The sequence below is a fragment of the Nipponia nippon genome, unplaced genomic scaffold (assembly GCF_047370975.1).
Source record: "Nipponia nippon isolate SJK-2023a ecotype South Korea unplaced genomic scaffold, ASM4737097v1 scaffold_3, whole genome shotgun sequence".
Classification (NCBI taxonomy): Eukaryota; Metazoa; Chordata; class Aves; order Pelecaniformes; family Threskiornithidae; genus Nipponia; species Nipponia nippon.
This window is the reverse complement of record NW_028262347.1, coordinates 90881990-90909353: the sequence shown is the minus strand read 5'-3', so window position 1 is coordinate 90909353 and position 27364 is coordinate 90881990. Positions and strand designations below refer to the sequence as shown.

The 27364-nt window shown below is 40.0% G+C and overlaps 1 protein-coding gene across 3 annotated transcripts in view; it reads right to left on the bottom strand.

The window, feature by feature from the left end:
* The window catches only part of CTNNA3 (catenin alpha 3), a 544198-nt gene that overhangs the window by 499596 nt on the left and 17238 nt on the right, over window positions 1-27364 (bottom strand). For all 3 annotated transcript variants that reach the window (XM_009465979.2, XM_087766290.1, XM_087766291.1), the window contains exons 4-5: window positions 20492-20658; window positions 3674-3793 (exon numbers count right to left, since the gene is read on the bottom strand). In XM_009465979.2, coding sequence (XP_009464254.2) covers window positions 3674-3793; window positions 20492-20658 — 287 coding nt within the window. The remainder of the gene's footprint in view (window positions 1-3673; window positions 3794-20491; window positions 20659-27364) is intronic.

The window sequence follows — 27364 nt, the reverse complement described above, 5'->3', positions numbered from 1 at the left end:
TTACTTAACTCTTACTGGAAGCATGCCAAAAAGTCACAAAGCAGGAGAATAGTTTTACTACTCATTGTGGCATGGAGCAATTCTTTTTTAGTCAAATTTCAGAGATGACAATTGGTATCAAGGAAATTAAAAGCTTGTTTTAATTCAAAGGAATTGCCAGACTATCTCCTGGACAAGAAAGAAAAACTACATTTCTTGGAGACTGGTATATCCTGGAAGGCTTAAAAATGGCAGCCTGGCTATAAACTGATATTCTCAACCCAAACAAATTTCTCTAGTGGATGCAACCCAACCCTAGAAACATGCAGAAAGATTAGGTCACCGCAAGTTAGACGGATGAAGGGACATCCATCTGGATGGGGGAGAGAGAGTGCTAAGTGAGCAACTGAGTATCAATATGAGATTACCGAAAAGCAAGTAGTTTTAAGTCAGTTTAGCACACTGAAGCATCTCTATGCACAGTCACACAAATACCAAAATGGGAAGAATGAAAGGCATGGGAACACGAAGCCCATGCCAGGGCAGTGGTGGGTGGGTCTGCAGTAGCCAGCACTTAGCTTGGCCACCCAAGTGACCACAACCTGAGTGTGAGCAGATCCTGTGCATTTCTTCACCTCCATCATTTATCAATGTTTGCAAGGGGTTGGCCTACATTCCACTGTTAAGTATACATTTTTTGTTCGTATTTATCTTTATTTGGCCTCAGTTAAACATACTTCCAACTAACTTGGCTAATAAGCCATCTCTCTCAGAAAAGTACAGCAAGTCTGTAGAGATGGAGATTTGTGTTCCACTAACCAACAGTAAGAAGGAAAGCTCTGACATGCAGCAATATATTTGGGAGCAGACTTGAATATGGTGGGAGTTCATCGCAGACAGCAACAGTAACTAGACTTGGCATATAGATGCGATTCAATATTTCATATTGTGTTTGGGGCACAGAAGAATGGTGAAGAGCATCGTTCAGGCTTCTTGACCACAATACTAGATGTCATCCACACAGTTCAGCTTTGCAACATTAAGGTCTCCAAGAACTGCCCATCTTCCCCCTCTGTAATCACCAAAGAATTTAGCCACCCTGACCCATTCCATGCCAGGTCATACATACACTCAGCCTATTCGCAAAATTAGAATCTGAAAACTCTGAGAAGTTTGACCAACATATGCTAACAACTTTGGGATTTTTGTATAAAAAAAGCCAGAACTGAATTCTTGAACTTACTGACCATTTTAAAGAGGCATTTCTGTTGGCAATCTTCTGGCTATCTGAAAACTCAAGAGCTTCTACCCCATTCTGAAAACTGTCAGTTAAAAACAACTTAATATAAACCATCATCCCAAACATGTTTGCTTCTTGTATACTTCTACCACTCATAGAAGTTTGGTCTATATTTATAAATCAGAGTCAACACGGGTCATTTTAAACATCCTTTAAAAAGCACAGTTTTAATTTCCCATCTGTCCTGTAAACTTCAACACTGAAGAATTACATTGCTATATTGCACTTTATGTCTCATGTCTAAAAAATAACAGAAGCAGACAACCATATTTCATTCAAAAGCAATATTCATTACTTTGACTACATAAAACACTTACTTTACCATGAGTGGATTCATATTCATATTGTATACAATTGTTTGTCTCCAAACAGATGGTAATGACTCAACATTTTGCCAGTGGGGCTATGAATATACCCTTAATCTCATCAGAGACCGTGTAAGTCTTTATCAATTAAATGCGCACACTCCACAAACTCAGATACAAATGTCACAAACTCAGAACAGCTTCAGTCCCAATCCAGGTCTGTGGTTTTTGCACAGTAATCAAACCAAATGTTAATCTTTTCACAGACAGATCACTTACTTTCCAAAACAGGACACAATTTAAAGCATCTTCTATAATAAATAGCTATGGCAGCTTTTCAAATCCCTCACTGCGGATTCTCCAAGCAAGTTCTATTGAGATTAAAATCTCAGTATCTCAACCAGGTAAAACAGTACTCAAGAGAACCATAAAACTACTCATCAGGTATACCATGCAAATTAACTAAGACACAGAGAACACCTCTAGTCTCACTCATTTGTTTTTGCTTCGGGTTTGGGGTATTTTAATAATAACAGCCTTTGCCTAGTTTATTTTCTTAATAGCATTGTATAACATTTTAGAAAAATTCAATCACAGAAGATAGAACAGCCTATCTTCTGTTCTGTGATTGAAAGCAGGACGTGATTTTACACCTAATACACCTTTAATACCTCCAAATGCAAAAGCTTCTGCCAACATAGTTAAATATAGAGCAGAAACAGCATGGGGAGATATATGCATGCCTGATATTAAACAAGCATGCTGAGATTCTCCAAATGGCTTGAAGTGCCAAGTATTGAGATGGGAAGGGTAGTGAAAATCTGAAAACAGGAGAAAAGATGCGCTGCTCAAGGTGAAATGAAGTATGTTACTGAAGCATATTCAGAGTCTGCTAGAGAACCAGACATATATCACTTGAAATAACAAGGAATTTTGTAGAGTCAAGAGTGAGAATTCAGAGTAGAGAAAGCTACTCCCAATAAAACTGTGATGATAGCCTGAGAAGTAATTATAGAATTTACACTTCCCTGGCTCAGAAACACTCTCCAAGCCCTTGCAGATGTGACATTTATTATGTTTGACATAATTATGAGATCAGATAACATAAACCCACATTAGTTGCCAGTTAAAACATTGTCTTTTGGTTGCTGGCAGCCCCATGTCAAAGGGCACAAAGAACTATGCTACAGTGCTACCAGAATAACAGCTCCCACCACACTGAAACTCACCCAAGCCAATTGCTCCCTGACCTCCCTATTTCAAGAATCAAATATTCATGTGTTCAGATACCATCTGTCCCTGAGCCTTTTTCTAATTTTTAACTATCTAATCAATTACCTGATATAAACAACTGTGGGTGATCTGCCCCCAAGCAAGTGAAGTGTTTGACAACACTGACACCAAGCGACAGAATTCAGAAAAATATAAATCAAAACAACCCCCACACAGAAATGTTAGAGCATTTCATCAGTACACTCTGAAAGAGGCAAAGTCTTATTTTACCAAGAACACAAAAAAGAAGTGAAGACCTATTATGAGAGCTGACATTTTCACAGAAACCATGCGTAAGTGACAGAAAGTATGTCAAGCATTAAATACATGTTAACAATTTGATTTAACCTTGATCTTGCAAGCACAAATCAAAGACTGCGTACACTTCAAAATTTTATGCAATCTAGCCTTGTAGATTCATTTCTAAAGAAGAAAAAATTAGTGGTTTGCATGCACAGTCAATATCCGATTCCATTAACTTATGTGGATTTAGTTCATTTCTCAAGTCAAAAAATCCAACTTTTATGCCCTTTAATTAAAAAAAAAATGTTGTTACGTGTTAATGAAAAGTTTAATAGTCTGCTAAGTCTCACTCATTTGCTTTACCCATTTTACTCGCTGTTGAGAAATCAAAAACGATGCAGTCCAACATCATATGCATTAAATAGAATTGTCACCCCTCCTACTGGCTTAACTGATGACATTACACAAAGCATAAAACCCTACTGATAGAACAATATGAAACGCATCAGCTTTACCACCCACCATGTTTATGCCCAGTATTCTATGTCTTCCTACCGAGCTTCCATGTTCTTACCTGCTGACGTTTGTATGCCAAATAATCAAGATTTTCCAGATCTTTTCGAAACTTCTGGTAGGTTTTCTGTAGATCAGATTTACTGGATACATTTCTTAAAGATTCAAACGTTCTTTGAAACTGTGATGGTAAAAAAAACAAAAAAACAAAAAACCCACCATCATTCACACAGTTGCTGTATTTTTCGCTGTATTAGGATTTTATTCTACTAAATACTAATGTTATGGAGCTGTGTCACCTCTTGAGTATACCACCTTCTAGACATTCCTACAATTTTGTTTTGAAGTCAATCCCAGAATTCAAAGCATAGTACATATGCCCTGTTTAATTAAATTAAATCCTTTAACTTCATAGGTCAGACTTCCATAAGACAAAACATTAGCAATCAACACGATCTCTAAAGGTTAGCTCTTTTTCTATGCCATGTTACAGGATGGAATATATTCATATGGATTTCTTTTTTTTTTTTTTCAACTAATAAAAGCATATGCAACTTTATACAGGCCATGAACTCCTAATTCTATCAAGCATAACAGTGGATTTTATATATAACAGGGTACTCCTTATCAAGTTAATTTACTTAAGAGTAATTTGCAAGACCGGATACTCACATAGGCAATGTGCTCACATTCTGTATGAAAGCTGTGACAACATTAATTATGCTTCATTACAGATCTTACTGTTAAATGTAAAACTTCTTTCATGCATACACTATTATTAAAAATAGCACTGGCATTTTTCAGAGAGATGAACAATACCAACCCAGCTGTAGGGAACTGTAACAGAAAGGCTAAGATTTGTTCAAAAGGAGAATGGGAGCTACAGCTTCCTTGCTACCTTTAGGAAATCATGAACCTTCTCTGACTTTCTCTATTTCCCCATCCATAAATATTCTTCTACACCTCACAAGCATGTGACAGCTGTAAAGCTGTAGAGCAGTTTAGAAATATTTTGTTATCACGTATTTTGTTATTACCACCAGAAGCAAGTCTATGAACATTTACTTACACCGATATAATCAGGAAGAACTACAGGTCTTCTAAAACCATCCAAAATATTGGCTTAGCTTACTACAGTTACAGCCCTGTAGACAAAGTACCTACTGTAAGCTTGCATGTGCTACTGATGTCCTGGGAATGAGGGAAAAGACCAAAAGAAACAGACTGCTTTCCAGTCAGTTCTGGAAAACCAAGCACTTCAGTAGTAACTACAGCGCACATTTCTCTATACCTTTGCTAAAAGTACAGTCATTGAATTGGAAAAATGAACCATAGGAGCAGAAGGAAAAAAAAAACTCCACTCATCTGCAGTCCCTCTTTAAAACGCTCACAACAGAGTTGACATCTAGTGCTGACTGTGGATGTAGACTGCTCCATAGTGTGACTCATTCTGTGGGCATTTGACTGAGATCAAGCCCAAGTTGTACACGCTGTTGAACAGCCACTAGGTAATTCCTCTTTGGGGATAATAAGCAGCTGCAGTGGATTGCAGCTGACAATTTACAACAGACAGATACATCCTGGAATCTTCAGGCAAGTTAGCACTTCTCGTTCACCACGTTGCAGCCTTTATTTCAGTCTCATTGCTCTCATAACCAAGAAGCAAGTTAAGGCAATATTTACATCTATTTGTAATTTATCTTACTACACCTCATTCAGCACCACGAGAGGTTAACTGCAGACTTTCTAGTTGCATTTGAAATGTTTGCTACCAACAAGTAATAGAAAGCTTTCTCATCCAAAGTATGCTTCACTGAATCCTGTAACAACATGAGTGACAGAACATATGTGCTAGGACAAAACCACAAGACTCTCTATTCTTTTCTGGTTGACTTCATTATCTTTCACCTTTTGTAGGATCTGTTGTTTTCAGATATTATTTCAGCTCCAGAATTGCTGTGAAAGCCTTGAGTTTGCAATGCTTGCTTTCACCAGTTCCCACTCCCGGGGTATCCCCGTTAGGTGGAAGCAATTTAATTAAAACATCTGCAAGCAAGACCTGAGTACAGTTTAAGCTGACCAAAAGCTATCCATAGTGCTCCCTCCTTCTAAGTGTGTAAGAAACTGCTCATAATATATCTGTACAAGCTCATCATATACCCTCACCTCCAAACCATGACACACTTCTCCAGAAATTACCCCAAAGCTGCTGCACCCTGTTATGGGGTTGAGTAATACGAGGAAAAGGTCTCTAACGATTCCCAAACTCACTAAGTGGACATAAGGTACAGTATTTTTTATGCATTTTTTTTAAGCATCTTTTTTTTATCATCAACATGTTAGACTACAGTACAGTTGTACAGTTGTAGAATCAACATCATTCTCTTAAGGATGTACTTAATCCCATAGCTTCAATTCTTCCTTTGGCAGGAACTCTACTAGCAAGCTCACTCACTTCCTTATGTCCTGAAGCAACCCAAACATTAATAATGCATTTGGCTCTCTGGAAAGAGATGTAAGAACCAGCATGTGAGGATGAGTAAATACAAACCAACTGTGTAACTATAAGGGTGATACACTTCAGTAAAATAGATGGGTAATGGCCAAGACATCCGCTTAGAAATCGTCTGTCTTTAGATGCAAGGGAAAAAATGCTTTTTTAAAATTTAACTCAAAAGTAAATAAAAACCAAACAAGCAATTTTAAGAAAACATACATATGCTCTTCTCACTGCCATCAACAAGAAATCAGAAAAATCTGCCTTGGACATACAACATGTTTTAAACTTAAAACCACATCTGGATCTTTCTGTATCATTCTGCTATCAGTGTGAAACACCATTTTTGGGTGAATGGCAAGAAAACCCCTCTCATTGACATTTTTACTGTCTAGAGGTATAAAGAAATACTAGTACTCCAGAACTTATTTTTTTCTCTCTCTCACGAATAACCAAATGTAAATAATCATAAAAGATCCACAGAAGCTCTTTTTTGCCTGTCACTTTTTCAAAATACTTTGAACATAGTTTCTGGAAGTTGAGAAGTAGCATTCCTTTACTACTTTTGCTCTCTGTGGCACTACTAGGTAACTACCTGGACTGATCTTTCCTCTGAGGAAAGCTGGACCACAAGTAGAGAAAAAATCATAGAATAGAATCATAGAATCATTTAGGTTGGAAAAGACCCTTAAGATCAAGTCCAACCGTTAACCTATCACTGCCAAGTTCACCACTAGATCATGTCACTAAGTACCACATCCACACGTCTTTTAAATACCTCCAGGGATGGGGAAGCAACCACTTCCCTGGGCAGCCTGTTCCAGTGCTTGACCACCCTTTCAGTGAAGAAGTTTTTCCTAATATCCAACCTAAACCTCCCCTGGCGCAGCTTGAGGCCGTTTCCTCTCATCCTGTCACTTGTTAGTAGGAAGAAGAGACCGACCCCCACCTCGCTACAACCTCCTTTCAGGTAGCTGTAGAGAGCAGTAAGGTCTCCCCTCAGCCTCCTCTTCTCCAGGCTAAACAACCCCAGCTCCCTCAGCCGCTCCTCATAAGACTTGTGCTCTAGACCCTTCACCAACTTCGTTGCCCTTCTCTGGACACGCTCCAGCACCTCCATGTCCTTCTTGTAGTGAGGGACCCAAAACTGAACACAGTACTCGAGGTGCGGCCTCACCAGTGCCGAGTACAGAGGCACCATCACCTCCCTGGTCCTACTGGTCACACTATTCTTGATACAAGCCAGGATGCCATTGGCCCTCTTGGCCACCTGGGCACACTGCTGGCTCATGTTCAGGCGGCTGTCAACCAACACCCCCAGGTCCTTTCCTGCCAGGCAGCTCTCCAGCCACTCCTCCCCAAGTCTGTAGCGTTGCATGGCGTTGCTGTGACCCAAGTGCAGCACTTGGCACTGAGCCTTGTTGAATCTCATACATTTGGCCCCGGCCCATCGATCCAGCCTGTCCAGGTCCCTCTGTAGAGCCTTCCTACCCTCCAGCAGATCAACACTCCCAGCCAACTTGGTGTCATCTGCAAACTTACTGAGGGTGCACTCGATTCCCTTGTCCAAATCATTGATAAAGATATTAAACAGAACTGGTCCCAACACTGAGCTCTGGGGAACACCACTCGTGACCGGCCACCAGCTGGATTTAACGCCATTCACCACCACTCTTTGGGCCTGGCCATCCAGCCAGTTTTTACCCAGTGAAGAGTACACTCGTCCAAGCCATGAGCAGCCAGTTTCTCCAGGAGAGTCTGTGGGAGACAGTGTCAAAGGCCTTACTAAAGCCTAGGCAGACAACATCCACAGCCTTCCCTTCATCCACTAAGCGGGTCACCTTGTCATAGAAGGAGATCAGGTTAGTCAAGCAGGACCTCCCTTTCATAAACCCATGCTGACTGGGCCTGATCCCCTGGTTGTCCTGTATGTGCCACATGATAGCACTCAAGATGATCTGCTCCATGACCTCTCCCAGCACCGACGTCAGGCTGACAGGCCTGTAGTTCCTGGCATCATCCTTCTTGCAGCCCTTCTTGTAGATGAGCATCACATTTGCTAACTTCCAGTCAACTGGGACCTCCTCAGTTAGCCAGGACTGCTGATAGATGATGGAGAGTGGCTTGGTGAGCACTTCCACCAGCTCCCTCAGTACCCTTGGGTGGGTCCCACCTGGCCCCATAGACTTGTGTGTGTCTACATGGTGTAGCAGGTTGCTAACCATTTCCCCTTGGATTATGGGGGCTTCCTTCTGCTCCCTGTCCCTGTCTTCCAGCTCAGGGGGCTGGGTACCCAGAGAACAACTGGTCTGACTATTAAAGACTGAGGCAAAGAAAGCATTAAGTACCTCAGCCTTTTCCTCATCCTCTGTCACTATGTTTCCCCCCACATCCAATAAAGGATGGAGATTCTCCTTAGCCCTCCTTTTGTTGCTACTGTGTTTATAGAAACATTTCTTATTGTTTCTTACAGCAGTAGCCAGCTTAAGTTCCAGTTGGGCTTTGGCCCTTCTAATCCTCTCCCTGCATAACCTCATGACATCCTTGTAGTCCTCCTGGCTTGCCCGCCCCTTCTTCCCAAGGTCATAAACTCTCCTTTTTTGCCTGAGTTCCAGCCAAAGCTCTCTGTTCAGCCAGGCCGGTTTTCTTCCCCGCCAGCTCGTCTTTCGGCACATAGGGACGGCCTGCTCCTGTAAGATTTCCTTCTTGAAGAATGTCCAGCCTTCCTGGACTCCTTTGCCCTTCAGGGCTGCTGCCTCCCAAGGGACTCTGTCAACCAGGCTCCTAAACAGGCCAAAGTCTGCCCTCCGAAAGTCCAAGGCAGCAGTTCTGCTGACCCCCCTTCTCTTTACTTCTCCAAGAATCAAAAACTCTATCATTTCATGATCACTATGCCCAAGACGGCCTCCAACCATCACACCACCCACAAGTCTTTCTCCGTTCACAAACAAGAGGTCCAGCGGGGCGCCTTCCCTAGCTGGCTCCCTCACCAGCTGTGTCGGGAAGTTATCTTCCACACACTCCAGGAACCTCCGAGACTGTTTCCTCTCTGCTGTATTGTATTTCCAGCAGGCATCTGGTAACTTGAAGTCCCCCACGAGAACAAGGGCTACCGATTGTGAGACTTCTCCCAGCTGCTTATAGAATACTTCGTCTGTCCTTTTCATCCTTGTTGGGTGGTCTATAACAGACTCCCACCATGATATCACCCTTGTTGGCCTTCCCCCTGATTCTTACCCATAAACACCCAACCCTATCGTCACCATCATTAAGCTCTAGACAACCAAAACACTCCCTACCATACAGGGCTACCCCACTGCCTCTCCTTCCTTGCCTATCCCTTCTGAAGAGTTTATAGCCATCCATTGCAGCACTCCAGTTGTGCAAGTCATCCCACCATGTTTCCATGATGGCAACTATATCATAGTTTTCCTGCTGCACAATGGCTTCCAGCTCCTCCTGTTTGTTGCCCATGCTGCATGCATTGACATAGATGCACTTCAGTTGGGCTGTTGATCCTGCCACCTTTTTGCAGGGAGAAGCCCTAATTCCTCCATGACCATTCTCAGGTGTTTCTGTTGTTCCTAACACATCCATAGCCTTTGTGTCTTTGCTGCCGCATGGATCTCCATCCCCTACCTCCACTAAGACGGCAGACCAAAGGACCTCGCTAGCACACCGTCTCTCAAGCACTGGCATGCCTCCCCCAGGCTTATCTCTAGTAAGCCTGTTTTTATCCCTTTCCCCCTTCAAATCTACTTTAAAGCTCTTTCAATGAGCTCTGCTAACTCCTGTGGAAAGATCCTTTTACCCCTTTGAAACAGGTGCACCCTGTCTGTCGCCAGCAGGCCTGGTGTCATGTAGACCAACCCATGATCAAAAAACCCAAAATTCTGCTGGAGACACCAGGCTCAGAGCCAGGAATTGATCTGCTGGCTCTTCCTGTTTCTTCGCTCATCATCCTCTGCAACTGGTAGGATAGAGGAGAAAACTACTTGTGCTTCTGATCCCTTAACAAGTTATCCCAAGGCCCGTAAGTCTCTCTTTATTGTCCTTGGACTTCTTGTTGCAACTTCATCTCTGCCTACCTGAAAAATCAATTACGGATAGTAATCTGAGGGCATACCAGGGTAGGAAGCTCTCTCTTCATATCTTTAACCCGGGCCACAGGGAGGCAGCAGACTTCCCTAAGAAGTGGGTCAGGTCTGCATATTGGGCCTTCTGTTCCCTTCAGAAGCGAGTCTCCTATGACAATGACCCACCTTTTTTTCTTTATGGAAGCAGTTTTGACGCAGGGCATAGGCTGACTTAACCTCAGCAACACCTCCAAGCTGGATGAACCATCGTCCTTGTTATTCTTCGGTTCCACTTGCAGAGCCTCATAACTATTGTACAAGGGCACCCTAGAATGTGGGGTAGTCACAGAGGAGACGCGCCTGCTGTGCTGGGCAGGAACTTGTCACCATTGCCCCCTATCCCTTAAGTCACTGTGTTCAGCCAGGCAGAGAGAGGATAGGGAATCCTCTGTATCATGCGTACTGTCTGTCGGGCCTGTCTCAGGGTGCAACTCTTTCGCTCTCCCTGATACTCCTCAGCCTACTAACCTCTTCCCGGAGCTCTGTCACTAAGCAGAGGAGTTCCTCTACCTAGGCACACCTCCCACAGGTGTGCTTACTGCTGCCATCTGGCACTGGCATAAGAGCAGGGGCACACCCTGCAGCCTGACACCTGGGTGGCAGCATGTTCCCACCAGAGCTCTGTCTGGGAAGCTGCGTCAGTTGTGGTGGGTGCAGAGCTTAGAGAGGCCATGGCTTTCTGCTGGGATCGCTGCTCCCTGGTTGAGCTGGCAGAGCTTCAGCACCTTTCCTGCATGCCCTTCCGTGCAAACTGCCGTGCCATGCCCTTGCTGCTGCGCCACATCCTGTTTGCCCGCCCTTTTGGCAGCACTACTGGTCGCTAGTGCTCCCTAAGGGCTTCTTTTATATGCATGGGGCAGCTTGGCCACCGTTTCTCCTGGCCCTGGCCAGGTCTTGTCAGTCACTGTTGCCTGAGTTGCGGGCTCTTAGCGGCTCGCTCTGCTCCCCGTGAGGTTCCCCCGGTCCAGGATACCCACCCTGTGCACCGCACTAGAGCCGATTGTGCCAGCACTGGAGCCGCTCGCCTCAGTATTTCAACAATTCTGAAGAGCTGCTTCTGTTTGTCAAGTTACCATAGATAACTCCATAGCACGGATACTGCATAGACAACTTACTAACCTTTCAAAACACAAGAACAGTACATTACTTTAATGAACATTACAACATTCCTTTCACAATAAAAAAAAAAAACAAAATCAACAACTGTAAAGCTAGAACCAAGCACCCTGGCACTAAAACACACAAGGTGGGTAACACACCAGACGCTATGTCCTGAACATGCACTGTCAAGACGTTGCTGAATGAAGGTTGCATGCTTATCTGACTGGAAATCAACACACGATGGATGTCTTAAACTAAGTGGAGCAACTCTCACAGTCCCATTTTAGGTATCTTGAAGCAACAAATACCATTAAAACTCTGAAAGTGATGAAGATCCCAAATGTGGATGGACCAGAAAAGTGTTATTATTGTGGCCTCTTCATAAGTATGATGACCCTGATTAGGATGGTAAAGTTCTGCAACCTCCTCTCAAACAATGATTATGGTTCTATCTAATTAGTAAGTAAAACCGTAAGCATCAGGACTAAACTTCCTATAGTCTCACAGTTCACTCATTGTAATGTCAAAAAAAGAGATGTGAGCTCTGGCTTAAGTTTCTCCTGCAGTAAAGTTGTTTATAAGGGCTGAGAATCCTCTGGTGTCTTTGTAAGCTCCTGATGTAGCCTTTTTGGCTTTTTCTCCACTACCCATCTACCTCTTTTCAGGAACCTTGGAACTTCTGTTCTTCTATCATGTGTAATGGAAAGGAGGCAATGAGTTCAAAGAGAAGAGGCTGAGACATGAACAGAGTGGTTGCATAGTGTTTCGACAGGAAATCATACTAAAATTTTGATACTACTTAAGTTAAAATTTACTATGTTTGATCTTCATTCAAATTAATTTATCCAATTTAATAAAGACTTAAAAGTCTCTTTATGTTGCAGCTTAGCCCTGCATCTTTTTGTAAAAGGTTAAGGTCACCGTTCACTGTTGCTACCATGTTTAGCTGTTGCAAGCAAACTGGATTCATAATATGAGTGGAACAAGTAAGGATATTAAAGGCACTTGCTCTCTGATTTTTAAAGTCTAGTTTAATTACTACATTTTGATAACGTAACTTTGCAGCTGCACTTCATAGCATCCTTTATGGAATCCCAAGGAAATAGCTTCTGCACTAGACAAGTTTGAGCTTGTTTGGTCTGAGGTGGACAAAATTCTCTCCAAGTTTAATGGGACTCCCTTGACAAGCCTGGGAACCTCAATGTGGGCCATGAAAATCAATGGCTTGTCAGCTAAACAGGAGGCAAAGCCACATAAAATATGGGATTATAAACATGCAGTGCAAAGTACTTCGTTGCTTACAATTCAGAGATGTGGGAGGAGACATCATTACATATGGAGTACAAAGTCTTATTCCTGGTAATAACCTTACAATCTCCATATAAACAGAAAGAGGTATGGGAAGCAGCAGATACTGCTTGTTCAGTTTGTGAATGATGCTATTTGATAAACCACATACCTTTAATGTCATTTGCCTGGGAGTCTAGCTAAGTTATAAAGGTGACATAATCAAATCGCCTGCTGCACATCTTTGCTTAGTCTCCTACATACTTGGTTCAGATTTAGGGCCAGGGCTGCAAAAAGCCAATCTGTTATTCAAGAATAAGGAGAAATGGCTCTTTTCTGGTTTGTCTAGAGCTGCAGAAGTGAAAGAGTATTTGTCTTTCGGAATATCAATATTATCATCTTCCACTGCGCAGGGCAGCAAAATAGCACTGAGCTATTTTATCCATTTGTGAACTATTTCTCTTTATTTTCATGGATTAATAGGAGTTGAATTAAGGACGAGAAGCAAATTCGATTTCCATTCTGACATAAGGAAGTCATTCATTAAAAAATACCTTCCTGTTTTAATAACGTACTGCTTCTTGAGAAGACTAAATTATACCAAATTTACTATTTTAAATCACCAGGAGATACGGTTGAAAAAAACCCATTCAAAACTTCTCTTAAATTCCAATTACTGAACACATACTTATGAGAAAATAGTTGCTCTCCCAGTATTTTGGTGTAATGGAATGGGCAATGTGCCTCTTTGGAGAGGTTTATGGAGAGTAAGTCACATAGCTTTTTCCATTCAAAAAATATCAGATGATTTTGCTCTCATTTTAAGAAAGTCTAAAGACATGCATTTTAATGATAAAGCAGATACTGTTTGTTTTGCATGCATTTCCTCATTTTTGCTTCCCAAAACAAGAGTTATAAAATAAATTTCTCTAGATCAGAATGATCTGTGCATGCTTGAGATACAAATAATTGTTGATCAGACAAGCCACTCTACATTACACTGACTTCATTACTACACTACAATAATCTGCCAAGAGAAACTGATTTTCCAAGGTTATTTTACCAACCTAGAATTTGCCTTCCAAGATTAGCGCTCATAGAAGGAAATTTCAGAGCGTCACTTCCATCTTATTCTCTTATAAGCACTGCACACTGCACTTCAGTGTTAAATAAGTGTTGCAGTAGAAGAAAAACACAGTAATAACTACTCAGAAGGAAACAATTTAGCAATGCTCTTTTTTTCTTGATAGGTTCAAAGAGAGTCTACTGCAATGGAGTCCTAGTCACTGACTGGAGCATGCAGGCATTTACATAGTCCAAATAATAATTTAGAACAGGTGTCTGCTTTTCTAACATCCCACCTTCCAGCTTTCCCAAAATAATTTTCAAACTTCATCACCAGACATAATACAGATTTCTCAAACTCAGTTGTACTTCTGGAAACTTCATGCATTTCATGTTAACCTATGCTACAAACCACTTTTGTATCATAGATCTCCCCAAGCTTTATGCTTATAACTTATTCCATTTTGAAATTATCTCACAACTTTACAATTATTTATTTTTACAGATATTAGTATATAAATATCTTTCATAGTATGTATGTTAAACCAAACCAGAAAAATTCCATCTTACTTAAAGAAAGCCTTATCCATTCAAAATAAGCCCCACTTCTTTCACTCCCCCTCCCCTTATAACTGGGTTGTGCAAACAGTTTGCATAAAGCTTAGGACCAAGTGAGTCCAGATAAATTTGCTTTCATCACTATTTTCTCCTGGTTTGTGTAACTGACAGGTTGCTGCTTATATTCTCTCTCATCATGTCAGGGATACAAACAGATACCACTGTTGTCTAAGGCAGCTTTCCCCAGCTTTAGGAATCTTTTCCTTAACTCTTTTTCCTAATTCATAATAAAAAGTTTATATCCTCCCTTCCGAGGTCTGTCTACCCACCCCTACATGCACAGTTTTCAAGAGATGTCAAAATTCGCTCCGTCCTAGGCAGGAGTTTTAAGAGGGCAACCTATTCCCTCCTGTTGCTTTCTCTCCCTGTTGTTGTTTTGTTTTGGCAGGGTGTTGGCTTTTTTGTTGTTTTTTTGTTGTTTGGGTTTTGGGGTTTTTTTGCTAGAGTGCGGTAAATGGGCATGATTTTCCTTTGCTATTGTGAGCCATGACTCTATTAAAAAGGCAGCGGCTGAGCAGTAGGGAGGAAGGCTGTGTATTTATCTGCCCTCCCACCACTAAGGCTGAGGGTCTGCTCCTACTGTACTCTAAATCATGCAGACACTCTGGAAGAAATGGAAATGATCCTCTCTCAAATCTACCAAGCATGCTTTGCTCATGGAGACCCTTCTAGGTAGGACAGAAAACAGTGAAAGACAGCAGTCAGGGTGCCTGCAGCAGAAGCAAAACTAGGAAATTCCCGAGAAGTAGTAATTCCTGAGGGAGCTGACCCACACCTAAGTCTTAGACATGACAGCAAAGACAAGTTTTCAATACACATAAAGATGACACTGAAGAGTCTATTGCAGACACAAATCTGCTGAGAGGTACTGAACTAGAAATAAGACTGAAGGGAAGGTTCTATCCTGCAAAGAAGCAAGGATTAGATTTCTTTTCAAACCTTTTCATTTAAGTGTGTTTTTAACGCAGCAATTGTGTTTTTCTCTTGGAAATACAGCCACTATACCCCCTTTGGTTTTCTTGTGCTCTGGTAAAACAGGTTCAGGAGCCTTCAGGCTTGCTCACTTCAAAGAAATTTTGGAACACTAGTACCGGAAGCTGGCCAATTAGGGTCCCTTCAAAGCCATATTTCTGAATGGCAAGAAAAGGATAATGCTCTTTTTTTCCATGCTAGGACCAAATTCCCATGCTAAGACCAAAAATTCCCCATGCTAAGACCAAAACCAGATATTACATAAACAGAACTGCAGTGACTGGGGAGTCTGTTCCTTAGCAACGGTTTGTGAGAAGAGAGTCCTTAAGAATATGGCTGTTTCAAGGGATGCCCTAAGGGTTGTAAAGCCACGAGTCATTAGGGAGTACAAAGCAGCAGTCAAGAGGCCACTATACCAAGAACAGAAGTGGATCCAGGTTCCTGTTGCACTCAAAAAGATGTTCACTTTGAAAAGCCCAACTCTTAAAAGTAATTCTTCAGGAGCTGCTTTTCCTCTGTCATTTATTGCACATTACAGACTGCCACAGAATTTGCAAAGTGCAATGATAAACACTGTAGCCCTGATTACAAACAACTGCATCCTACGTGGCATATACTGACCTCAGATTGGTAGCAAGAATCCATTTCTGCTGGTTGATGAGAAAATAAATATGAGCATGAACCGAAGGAGAAGCCAAATCCTCTCCCAAAGACGCCTGTCATCTTCTTAACACCCCTTATCTTCAGAGATTTCTCTTGCCATGGGGGTGACCCATGCCCACCAAAAGGAAGGTGGGAAGATTCTGATCATTTTCAGTTTCACAACCTGGCCCTGTACCCCCAGGGTAGCCTACATTCTTTTCTGCCCTTTTTCAGTTTTTTAATGTTTTACTGCATGATACCACAATATCAAAACAGCCAGAAGGTAATGCAGGGAGCAAGTCAAATTCTAGTTTAAGCAGAGTTATGCAAGTCGAACCAAATGCCTAAAATCTGAAGCATAGGTAAGCCTGAGATGACTTACCTCTCTTCTTTTATGTAACCATACTGTGTTTCTCCTGCTCAAAACATTTTTAATGCTGATGAATACTCTGCAGGGAAGGGAGGAACAGACAGCACTATGTCTACAGGGCCCAAGTTCACAAGTTGCTTCTTATCTGTAGCCATTCTCATTTTTTTTTTCATGGCAAGAGTTTTAAATAACTCTAAGCAAGCATTTTATAAAGATCACGCTGTCTGAGGCGTTCATGAAAAATATGAAGACTTAAACAGTAAATCTACAAGCATGACAAGAAGGGAAAAAAGGCAGATAAAACATGTTGGCTCAGCATGATCTGAAATAGATTAGAGAAAGACAGACTGCCAATGCGCTTTGAATTAAATTCTCAGAACTTGTTACCTTCTTGCTGTTCTCCTCTGATCAATAAATTCAAGCAATTCCATTAGTCTGTTAATTCACTTAATTAAATAATACTGAGCATTACTAACCATAATGAATGAGGCTGGTAATACAACTCTGAATCAAAGAGTGCAATACATGATATAGCCCTTCACCTGACTACATTTTTCACAGCACAGTTTTTTGATTAGAGACTTCAAACTCTAAACTAGGTATGGAAACTCAGATGTGGACAGCTATTTATTTAGACTCTTCCCTGTTTAAAAAAATTTAAGTTGTTTAAAGAAGCAAAACCTTTCTTGTCGGTGCGATGTACTTTATTTTCTCAGTCAACTCTAAAATGAGCTTGCTGTTTGCACCGCACCATCATACTCATATAAGGAGGTAAATTCCACAAATGTCTAGAAGTGTACTGTGCCAGAATATGATCACTCACTGAGAATCTCTACTGGCTTCTAATATGCATTATTTGATACACACTTTACTGGGTGAAGATTCTATAGAATCCATAAAACAACCAGAATTCTCTCCACTTTATTAGTGGAATTTCAAAAAAGCTAATCTCATGTTCACAAACGTGTGTTTGGATATTTGGAGTGAAATTCCTGCCAGGTTTATCAAATTCTTCCAAATAGACTGACCTGTTATTTCTAGTTTAGAAGTTGCATTTCAGCATTTTTGTGACAAAAATATTCTGTATTTTCATCATTATACTCTGTTTTATATAAAGATTTTATTACACAGAAGTCAAAAACAGTCCAAAGTCTAGGTAAAATGTACAGAAAACAATACTCTTACAGACTACATAAACTGGAAGGAGGTAGCTGAGGTTCATCTTTTTCCCTAGGTATACTGAGAATGGCAGATGTGACAGGTAACACTAGACGAGGCTTTATGTGACAGCTAGTCACACTGTCATTGTTTCCTTTCTATTTTTATGCACAGATGACAGAGGAAATTAAAGTTTAATGATCCAGACTGCATTCTGTCAGTAGAAGTAAGTATGGTTTCAAATGTTTTGAATGGCAGCATTGGAATTAACCAGCTTTACTGAGTGAGCAAGACTAGAAACTTTCAGCACTCTTTAGATACATAAATAGATAATTCCAATGAAATACTTCCATGTTGAATAAGATCTGATTAATACTCTACGGAGTTCTTTGATGATGCTGGATGACTTTCTTTCATTTTATACATACAAACAAAGAAAACTTCCTTGGTTAGAATTTTCATTTCATTTATTCTACTATTACTTCCGGGGTTTTTTTTCCATTTTTAAAATTAATTTTGGCTCAGTCCTTTCAATTTCTTAATTTTGTTCTATGACAATTATAGAGCTCAGAGTTATGGAAATAAAGGGCAATGAAATTTCTCCTCTCTTAAATGATTCATAACAGCTGTAACATCCATGTTTTTGTGAAGAGGATAAAACAGTAGGAGTATTAAAATTTTAGAACTAGTTCAAAGAAAAACTGCTAATGACTTTTAAAGAGAGTTGATTTTCAAGTCATATGAGCATGCAGACATTGAGAGTATTAAAGCTGATACAGCAAAGACAAGGTCTACTTTCTATGCTGCAGCCCCTGTGTGAATACAACGTCTTTTTTTTGGAGCAAGTCCACATTAAAGAAAAACTGAATTCCTAAGAGAGTTTTAAATTATATAAAAGTTAAGGACTTTGAAAAGAGCAAAGTTGAGACTCATTAAAATATTTAATTGCATTTAAATCTGGCTCAGTTAGTCATGACGAAAAGTTGTTCTAATTTGAAGGTTGTTCAGCAGCATATGCTGAAATTACTCTATCTTCTAAGTCGATTTCCTAATTAGATGTCAACATAGAAAGACATCGTTACAGCTAGTACCACTGTTGGCAAGTTCAACAGCCAGGGCAGAAACTAAATAAATATGGAAAATGTACCACCTTCCTCTAAGGACTAGGATGAGTCTTTTTACATAGCCATTTTGGAGAGTGTTATGCCACAATAATTTATTCTAAGAGTTAATTGAAGAATTCAGTTCTCACTCCTACTAAGAGAACTAAATTAAAGTATGGAAGAAGAAGAAAACTTAATTGTACTCTTTGCAGTGTTGGAGTTTTTCCTGAATGATTCTTTGCATTCTTTTATGATTTTCAATTATTGTTTGTTTTCATTTTCAAATGGAAATCATGAAGTGAATTATACAGTTGTTAAGAAATACTGAAACTCGAGGAAAGCAAACTACTCAATTTTAGTTCTCTCATGTAAAACATATTGAAAACATTTTAGAAGGGTGCACCTAGGATTATGAAAATATATATGTAAAAATTTAACAGGCTACCAATGAAAAATATAATTTAAGAAAATTTTCCACAAACAGTCCAAAAGACATAGGCCACCCCTCTCACAGCTAACAAATTTCATACATATGTAACAACATAGAAGCTTCTGCAAGTCAGTGTTCATTTAGCCTATACTGCATCTCCAACAATTGTCAATGATGTTGGATGTTTCAAACACAGCACTGAAACCCACACAACATTGTTTTATTATGAAATACTGTTCCTACTCTGATTGGGAGCTAAATTTTCATTCCCCTGTCCTCACCAAACTGAACTTGCTTCACAATGGTCCCCTTTAAGTCGGTGGCTCCTGTGCAATGAGGCATTAGAGGTGGTACTGACCATTCACCTATGCCCTGAAACATTAAGAAGTCAATAGAACTTTGAATTTTTATCAGTCTGTCACACATTACTGAAGATATTAGGAAAAAAAAAAAAAAAAGGAAACAAAAATAGAACAATTCCTTGCTCTTCCCAGTGAAGACACATACCAGATTGAATGGAGTTAAGTAGCCAGACAAAAAACTCAGTAAACACATTTTTGTGGTCAGGCACATGATGCTGGGAAGATTAAAATCAGACTCTTCAAAACAGAAAGGAAGCCTGCTCACATGGGACACTATGGGTCACATTAAAGGGAGTCAAGTTTATGTAGAAAAGAAAGTATTTTGATGTTGAACAACAGAAGTGTGACCATTTTGCCTAATTCAGCAATAGTGGCCCAACCACTGGTAAGTTTTATGTGGGAACAGAAGAATGAGGCCATCCCTTCTGTATACAGAGAGCCGAGTGGGAAAAAAGATGACCCAAAACATAGCACTCCGATGATATGCACTTCTGAAACATATTATTCCCTTGAGGGAAAAAATTAAGTGGCTTTTAGAGAATATTTTCTCTGCACAATTTTTAAAGCTTTGCAAACATTAGGACTTTCTAGTCTTCTGTCTGCAGTGTAGAATATGTAGCTGGAGCTGAGGAGTCGCCAGAGGCCTCTCACACATCTCCTCCCTCTCCTTTTAGCTGATCTCTCTCACAAACCAACTTGAATACCGAGCTAGACTCTTACATACTCAGTTCTTTCCCTCCATAAATATTCACGTAAAATTCCACCTTTAACATTCTCAACAAATAAATTATTCCCTACTATCACCACAAATATCAAGAAAGTTTCATGCATAAAAAGCTGTACAGCAATTCAAGTAATAAAATAGGAAATAAGAAATAAAAGGAAGTTAAAATATAATTGTACAGATAACCATCTGCTTCCCCAGATCAAATACATTGAGTTAGAAGTAGAAGACTTCTTTTTTTTTTGGTACGTTCTACAAATCTCATCTAGAATCTACACTTTTACCAATTGCCAAGGTGTTATGTGCATGAGATCTGCAATTTTCAAGTGCAAAAAGAATTTGCCAGGCAGAAAGAACCATCAGCAGACACTTTTCTGGCTAAAGGGAGTCTGAGTTAAGTCAAATTCTACTCACCACAGTTAAATGTTCCAGTAAGTATGCCACATCAACCATGTCTGCCAGAATTAGAAGCCTTGTGACAGCTGTAAGCAGAGATCGTGCTGCTTGGACAACAGCCTGCCTCTTAGGCAGATAGCAGGGATCACTGGTAAATGCCTCTGCTGATACCTTTAAGGCTTGACCTGCAAAATGAAGACATAAATTCCCTTAGGCTATATTGCAACACCCAGGAAAAAAAATAGTTAAAACTCAATCAGTTATTTGGCAAGTCACAAGTATTGCCAATAAATTTGGAATTTCTTTGTTGCCCTAATGCCTTGAAATGAAGGTCAATTATTACAGATCATGCAGAATGTTCTACATTTTGAATGATGTTCCCTTTCTGTTCTTCTGAATCATTTAACTCTGAAATAATTCCCTTGGCAATCACACCATTACTCTTAGTTGTACACAATGAGGCCAGGGGCTCTATGTTAAACTTTTCTAGTCACTGCTTTTTATATTACTATGTACTTTGCTGTCCTTGCTATTAAATAATTCCTGGTCACAGAAGGGAATCAAATATTGTTCTTCTCATTACAAATATAAGTTAATGGAATGAAAATCTCATACACTCAAACATCTGACTCTGACATAAAATAGGTGAAATCTATGCAATGGAGCTAGTAACTGTGCCAGTAGACAATAATATACTGCTCTCGAACATCAAGTTTTGCAAATGAAATTTAACAATAAGAACAATGATGACAAACACCCAAGTTTACTTTCAGCAGTCTGTCACCTAGACTTATTCTGAGTAAAAAAATGCCATTGAATTCATTTCTAAAAGCATTTAAAAGTCTGTTATCACCTGAGGAGCTTTGCTAGTGATGGCACAACCTTGACAGAACTCACTCTACAGAGAATAGCACTGGAAAACTCTTGTCACACAAGCACAAACAAATAAACGTTTGACCAATTAAACTCTCTGTATCAGCTTGGAAACCAAAGATGGATCAAAAGTCACAAAAATTAATAGTTTTGGCTGTGCTAAAATTAGGAAACATCATTAGTAAATGCAGCTATTAAAAGACTACATATTCAGGGGGCCAGCCCTTTGTTGACAGCTGCCTTACGCCTGTCCTGGATTTTGGCTGCAACAGTAAAGAAAAATACGGCATTCAAAAAATTTGATATTGCTGCAGAGTTCAATCACTTATTATGCAATAGTCTTTCTTCCTATATCTAAATTACCCAAGTCTCGATATAAGAATGGGGTACATTTCTCCAAGCAGTCGTTTGTATCACGGAGGTTTTCTACATAGAAAAAGAGAGTGCAGGAACATGTAATTTTTGTTTAATTTTGTTCTACAAATTCTGATTAAAAGTAAGGAGAGAATATTGCCTTCTGAAATAAAACTCACAGTACCCTTAGCACTGTATAGCTTCACTCAAAGGCAAGACGTCTGGGCAGGCCTCATGCAGGCATGCTACTGGCGTGTCTACTTCAGAGTATCTGGTAGTAAAATCAAAGCTAAAGTCATGCAAAGAGTTTTGCTACCTGAACCAAATATGTGTTTTTATAAGCTTTGGAGTCCTCAAATCAAAAAATAGGCAACAAGGTTTGTACAAAATACATAAAATCAGTAATTAATGCATATTCATAGAAATACATACAAACATAAGGGATTTCCTGTAATTACATAGATACAGACTTTTATGTGCTCCCTAAATCAGAATTGAGTGAGAACTATTCAAGTTCACCAGAGTTTGCCAGACTGGTTCTATATGTGACTTCATTTCTCAAGTTTCAGAGAAAAAACAAGCTTTACTGCTCTTACTAGAAACTGTATTTGAGAAAAATATTGAGCAAAGGCTACAAAAATAAATCTACCAATTACTACAGAGTTCCCATACCAGCACCTGACATAGTACTGGCCTGATTATCAGAACACTGAATACTTCCAACATGCTGAAACTCATCAGTTTTCCAGGAACACCCATCTTGAATAGTGCTCTCTGGTTTTCTCTTGGATTTGTTAAAGTCTTTGTGCAAATTACGTATCTTAAGTACATGCTTAGCAAACTCCATAAATAAATAAAAATCACACTAATTTGAGATCTAGCACCTGCTACATCACAAAACAGTGAAAATTAAAAAAATATCAGTTTCTCGTGCTCAGGACAGCAAATTAGAACTTCTCTCTAGTAGTCGGTGAGATAATGCACCATAGCTGAGCACATCACAACAAATAAAACTACGGGAAATAAAAATCAAATATTCATCAGAACCACCAATTTTTAAGGTTTTTATTTCCCCATCTACAATGGACAGAAACCCTTCTCCAGATAAGTCCTGTTTTCAGTACAGGAAGAAGTTTCAAAGCACTGATTTGAGCCCAGTAATCCTGGAGGGGGGGGAAGTAAACGGAGAGAGAAAATGCTACTTACATGCATACATATCTTTAGATGTATTTTGAGGGTGACTGCTACAAACGTTAATAAATTAATAGCAATTTAGGAAGTTCTAGTAGGAATTTAAGATACTAACTCTGGAAATTCATTGTGCCTTAATAAGGACATGGGAAGTACAGTGTATACACACTACCATAAAATTAAAATCTTTGCCCTTTCATTTCTCTTATGACTTCAAATACAAAGAAAACTTTCCAAATTTCTGAGAACAAGCAATGTCAATGAATAACCTGACAAACTGTCTCCGTTTTATTTCATAGTATTTAACTACCATCTGTTTGTCCTGCCAATCACTGGTTTTGAATATCTTAAATTTGACTTGTTATCTTTCAGGCTGTAAAAGTTAACATCACATATTTTTTATGTATTTGGAATATGTACACTGTAGTATTAATTCAGACCATTATAGCTGTCAGATTCTTAAAAACATTTGCACAAAAACAGGAAGCTGACACATGCAATGTCTTAATAAGACAAGAAAGCATGAAACAATGGAAATTTTTTCTGCAATTAAGATGTATGAGTGTAAAGCTGTCCAACTTGGTCCCTGAGGATTCATTTTATCAAATACTGACTAAAGCATCAGGGAGACATTGTTTCCCAAGACAATAAAATTATCATCATCACTGTTTGACTGGCCACCTGCTAACTTTTGAACTTTCTGACCAACTTCAATAAAATTTTTACACAGGGCAAGATGTTAGAAGTTAGCTAACTACTTTTCCATGAAAACAGGAAATCAGGAAAGAGACCAAGTTAAAGCCTTCACTGATGGCAGGCTGGGGCTGGAAGTAAAAGCTCACCTATTAGTAAGCTTCGAAGAATCTACAGAAGCGTTGAGATGCAAAATTTGAAGGAAGACAGGCTCTCCTTGTTCCACTATTTATAGACGGAGTTTTGTTTTAGTTTTTTGGTTTGTTTTTTTTTAGACATACAGAACACCTGAAGTGTTTATAAGGAGAGGAAGAAAACAGCATGCAGTATTCTACTACCTGTTATTTATTTGCATTTACTTACAAGGTAAGCAAACAGACCAGATTCACTACTATTTCTGCAGTGCCTTGTGCCATGCGAGCAAAGCCAAAGCAGCTATTAACTTATTTTAACTCAGCACTTTAAGCCAGAATTGCAAATAGGTTTGTAGCCCAAGATAAATGTGGTCTGTCAACCTCACATACTTCCCAGGATAAAAGGATAAGTAGCAAGTCAACTTGGTGACCTTTAGGGAACTTAAAACTTCTTAGGCACAGAATCAGCTGCAGTTCAGAAGAACTTCTGTTGAAAACTAGTTAGGTCTGGAGAAACTGAGAAGATAATTAATGAAGGGAAGGCAATAAGAAAAGAAAAAAGAACTGGCTACTTTGAGAGGAAAATTTGGAGGGGGGGCGGAGAGAGGGAGAGAATCAACCAACCAGAGGAAGACTACATGGAATCCTCAGCCCTGTGGTTCAGCTCTCCCTGATCCACAGCCTAGTTTGGTACAGTACAACTGTGTGACCTTAGCTGAGAAAATTTTTGGTAACGCGCAAGAAAGTATGTTAGCTAACACCACACAAGATAAGTAAAAACACAGACAGAAGTGGAGTTGCAGAGACAGTAGTAATTAGCAGTCAAAGAATCTAAGAGGAAAAAAATACTGACATGAAAAGTTATAAACCTTAGGCAAAAAGACCCAGGAACTTGTAAAATAACTCAGCAAAACTGAGCCACAGTTCCAAAGGAGCAGAGGCCAACGTTTTCCCAGATGACTGCCAACTGTCTGGCCAGCATTACTGGGGGTAATAAATACGTTAACACTTTGATCTGTCAGTCATTAGCCTTAGCTGTGTGTTGTATGTGTTAGCCACTAACCAACTACTTTTTATTTTTCATATTCTGTATATCCTGCTAGTAGAGTCTCTTTGTGCACTGTAAAAATTGTCCAAACAAAACCAACGAGGGAAGCAGAGCTACCGATTAGAAAGGAACTGGTTGGTTAGGAAGGAGTGAAAGTACTCAGCTGTGAGAAGCCCAGACAGGAGTGAATGGTGAGCCTATGAGTTAGTAACTGAACGGATCAGGAGAGAAGTGAGATATAGCTTAGCTGAGGATAGGAGATGGTGCTATTTCCAGGAATATTTAATAGAAATTGGGAACAAAAACATAATCTTCTGACAGCACAGCAGCTCCTCAGAAACCTCTAATGTAATGCTTCCCCCATCCACAAACACAAGGTTGAACTGTATGTTCACAGGTCCCACATGTGATTATTTGCCCAGGTCACTGGTATTATGCCTTCCAGATGAGAATGGCCATATGGATTTGGGTGTGCTTCAAGAACCTCAGACACTTCAAAACTTCAAATAGTCCTAAAATCTGAAAATACTACCATTTCAACACTGATATCTTCCAGGTACTTGAGCCACAAACATGATTAAGGGACCTGAGCACCTCTCATATGAGGGAAGGCCGAGAGAGCTGGGACTGTTCAGGCTAGAGAAGAGAAAGCTCAGTGGCATCTTATCAGTATTTATAACCACCTGAAGGGAGGGTGCAAAGAAGATGGAGCCAGACTCTTTTTAGTGGTGACCAGTGACCAGCCCAGAGACAATGGGCATAAACTGACACACGGGAGGTTCCGTTTAAACATCAGAAAATATTTTTCTCACTGTGAGAGTGACTTAGCAGTGGCCCAGGCCGACCAGGAAGGTTGTCGAGTCTCCATCCTTGGAGATATTCAAAAGCTGACTGGACATGGTCCTGTGCAGACTGGTGGACCTGCCTGAGCCAGGGGGTTGGACCAGATGACCTGCAGAGGTCCCTTCCAACCTCAACCATTCTGTGATTCTGAGAGCGAATGTGTGAGCAAAGACAAGCCAGAAGGGTCTGAAATATAACCAACCCCTTAGAAATGAGTTGGGCATAAGCTGGGATGGCCAGATGAACAACTATAAAGTCATGACCCTAAAATAGAGCTATGTGATGTAGCCTAGGCAGATAGGAGCTCTGAGTACAAGCAGCAGCAGAAAGTGACAGCTCCAACAACAACATGTTAGAATTTTCTTAAAATGCAGCAGACAGCATGACAGTTCGATGCAATTTCATCCATTTTATTGTAATTCCCATCAAGTGGATATTCTTTCATAATTACATTTGTCACAAACAATGAAACATGAAAGACAGTGCCCTTTTAGTGGCACAAATAGGGAAGCAGAAAGATGGGAGTATTCATAGTATTTCAATTATTTTAGACATTCAAGTGAGAAGCAATTCAAAGAATCAAAGTCAGAATATATTGTAACTACATAATTATTGGAAGGCAGATACTTCCAAGACTCTATTCAGCACACACAGATAGATGACTCCCAAAGTAAATGGTGTTACCTCCATTAGCTGACCAGCTACTGACTGCTACTGTCAAATGACCACTACTTATGCATGTGCTTACAAAAAATCTATGCTCGGGCATAGGGAAAGGTAAAAAACACAGTTCAACCACAGGTAATTTTTAAAAAAGTTAGAGGATCCATGCACTTTATGCAGCACCAAAAATATCCAAAAACTTACATGAAAATTCCTTTAAAAACAAGTCAACTGCTGGCAAATTTGCTGTTGGCAAATAGCTGACAAAAGGTACACACTTCTGCTGGGCTGCTAGCCGATGGCAGGCAATCTGTCTATACAGATACTTGCAGTAATACCACTAACTGCAGTCAGTGAGCACCACTCAGAGACAGTGTTGAAGATCACACTCAGGCAACAGCTAAGTGTTCTTTATTGGTTTAGGCAAGACCATCAGAATTATGCTTTCTTCTGTTATTTCTTTGAATAGATTTTCTTTCTCCTACTAAATCCTATGCAAGCATCACATTTCTCTCTCTTCCATTTATTTTTACATCTGGCTCATTTTTTATTTTTAACTCCAGCAGTGAGAAATCCACATGGAATGCAGTGAATTTTATGCCACTCTTTTGTCTTCCCACAAGGAGATATTGTTGCCAAGAAAGTCCTGTCACCCACTCCTCTGAACTGCACCCTTAGAGGCTGGTGGATTTACAGTTCCAGAGAAACACAGTTGTGAAAGGGAGCCCATTGACTAAGGGAGGGAGGGAGGTACCAGAGTCAGTAAAAAGAGAGGATTTCCAATGTCCTAGTCTCAAACTTGAGAGAAAAAAAACAAACAATGGTTTATACCAATAATAGAAAACTTATAAACTGTTTTACACTAGTATTTGCAACCTCAGGTTCCGCAGACATGAACTAACACAAGTAGAATCAGTACCAGAGAAGGTTGGGAGTCAATGTCGTATCAGAGCACAAAAGAACCTACCCTTTCTAAAAACAAGAGATTAAACAATACCAGTCACTAGTATAATCACCTGTTCTGCTCCCACAAGTACCATCTTCATCTGCTACAGCAAATAAGGGATTCTGCTTCAGCCAGGCAGCTGGAAG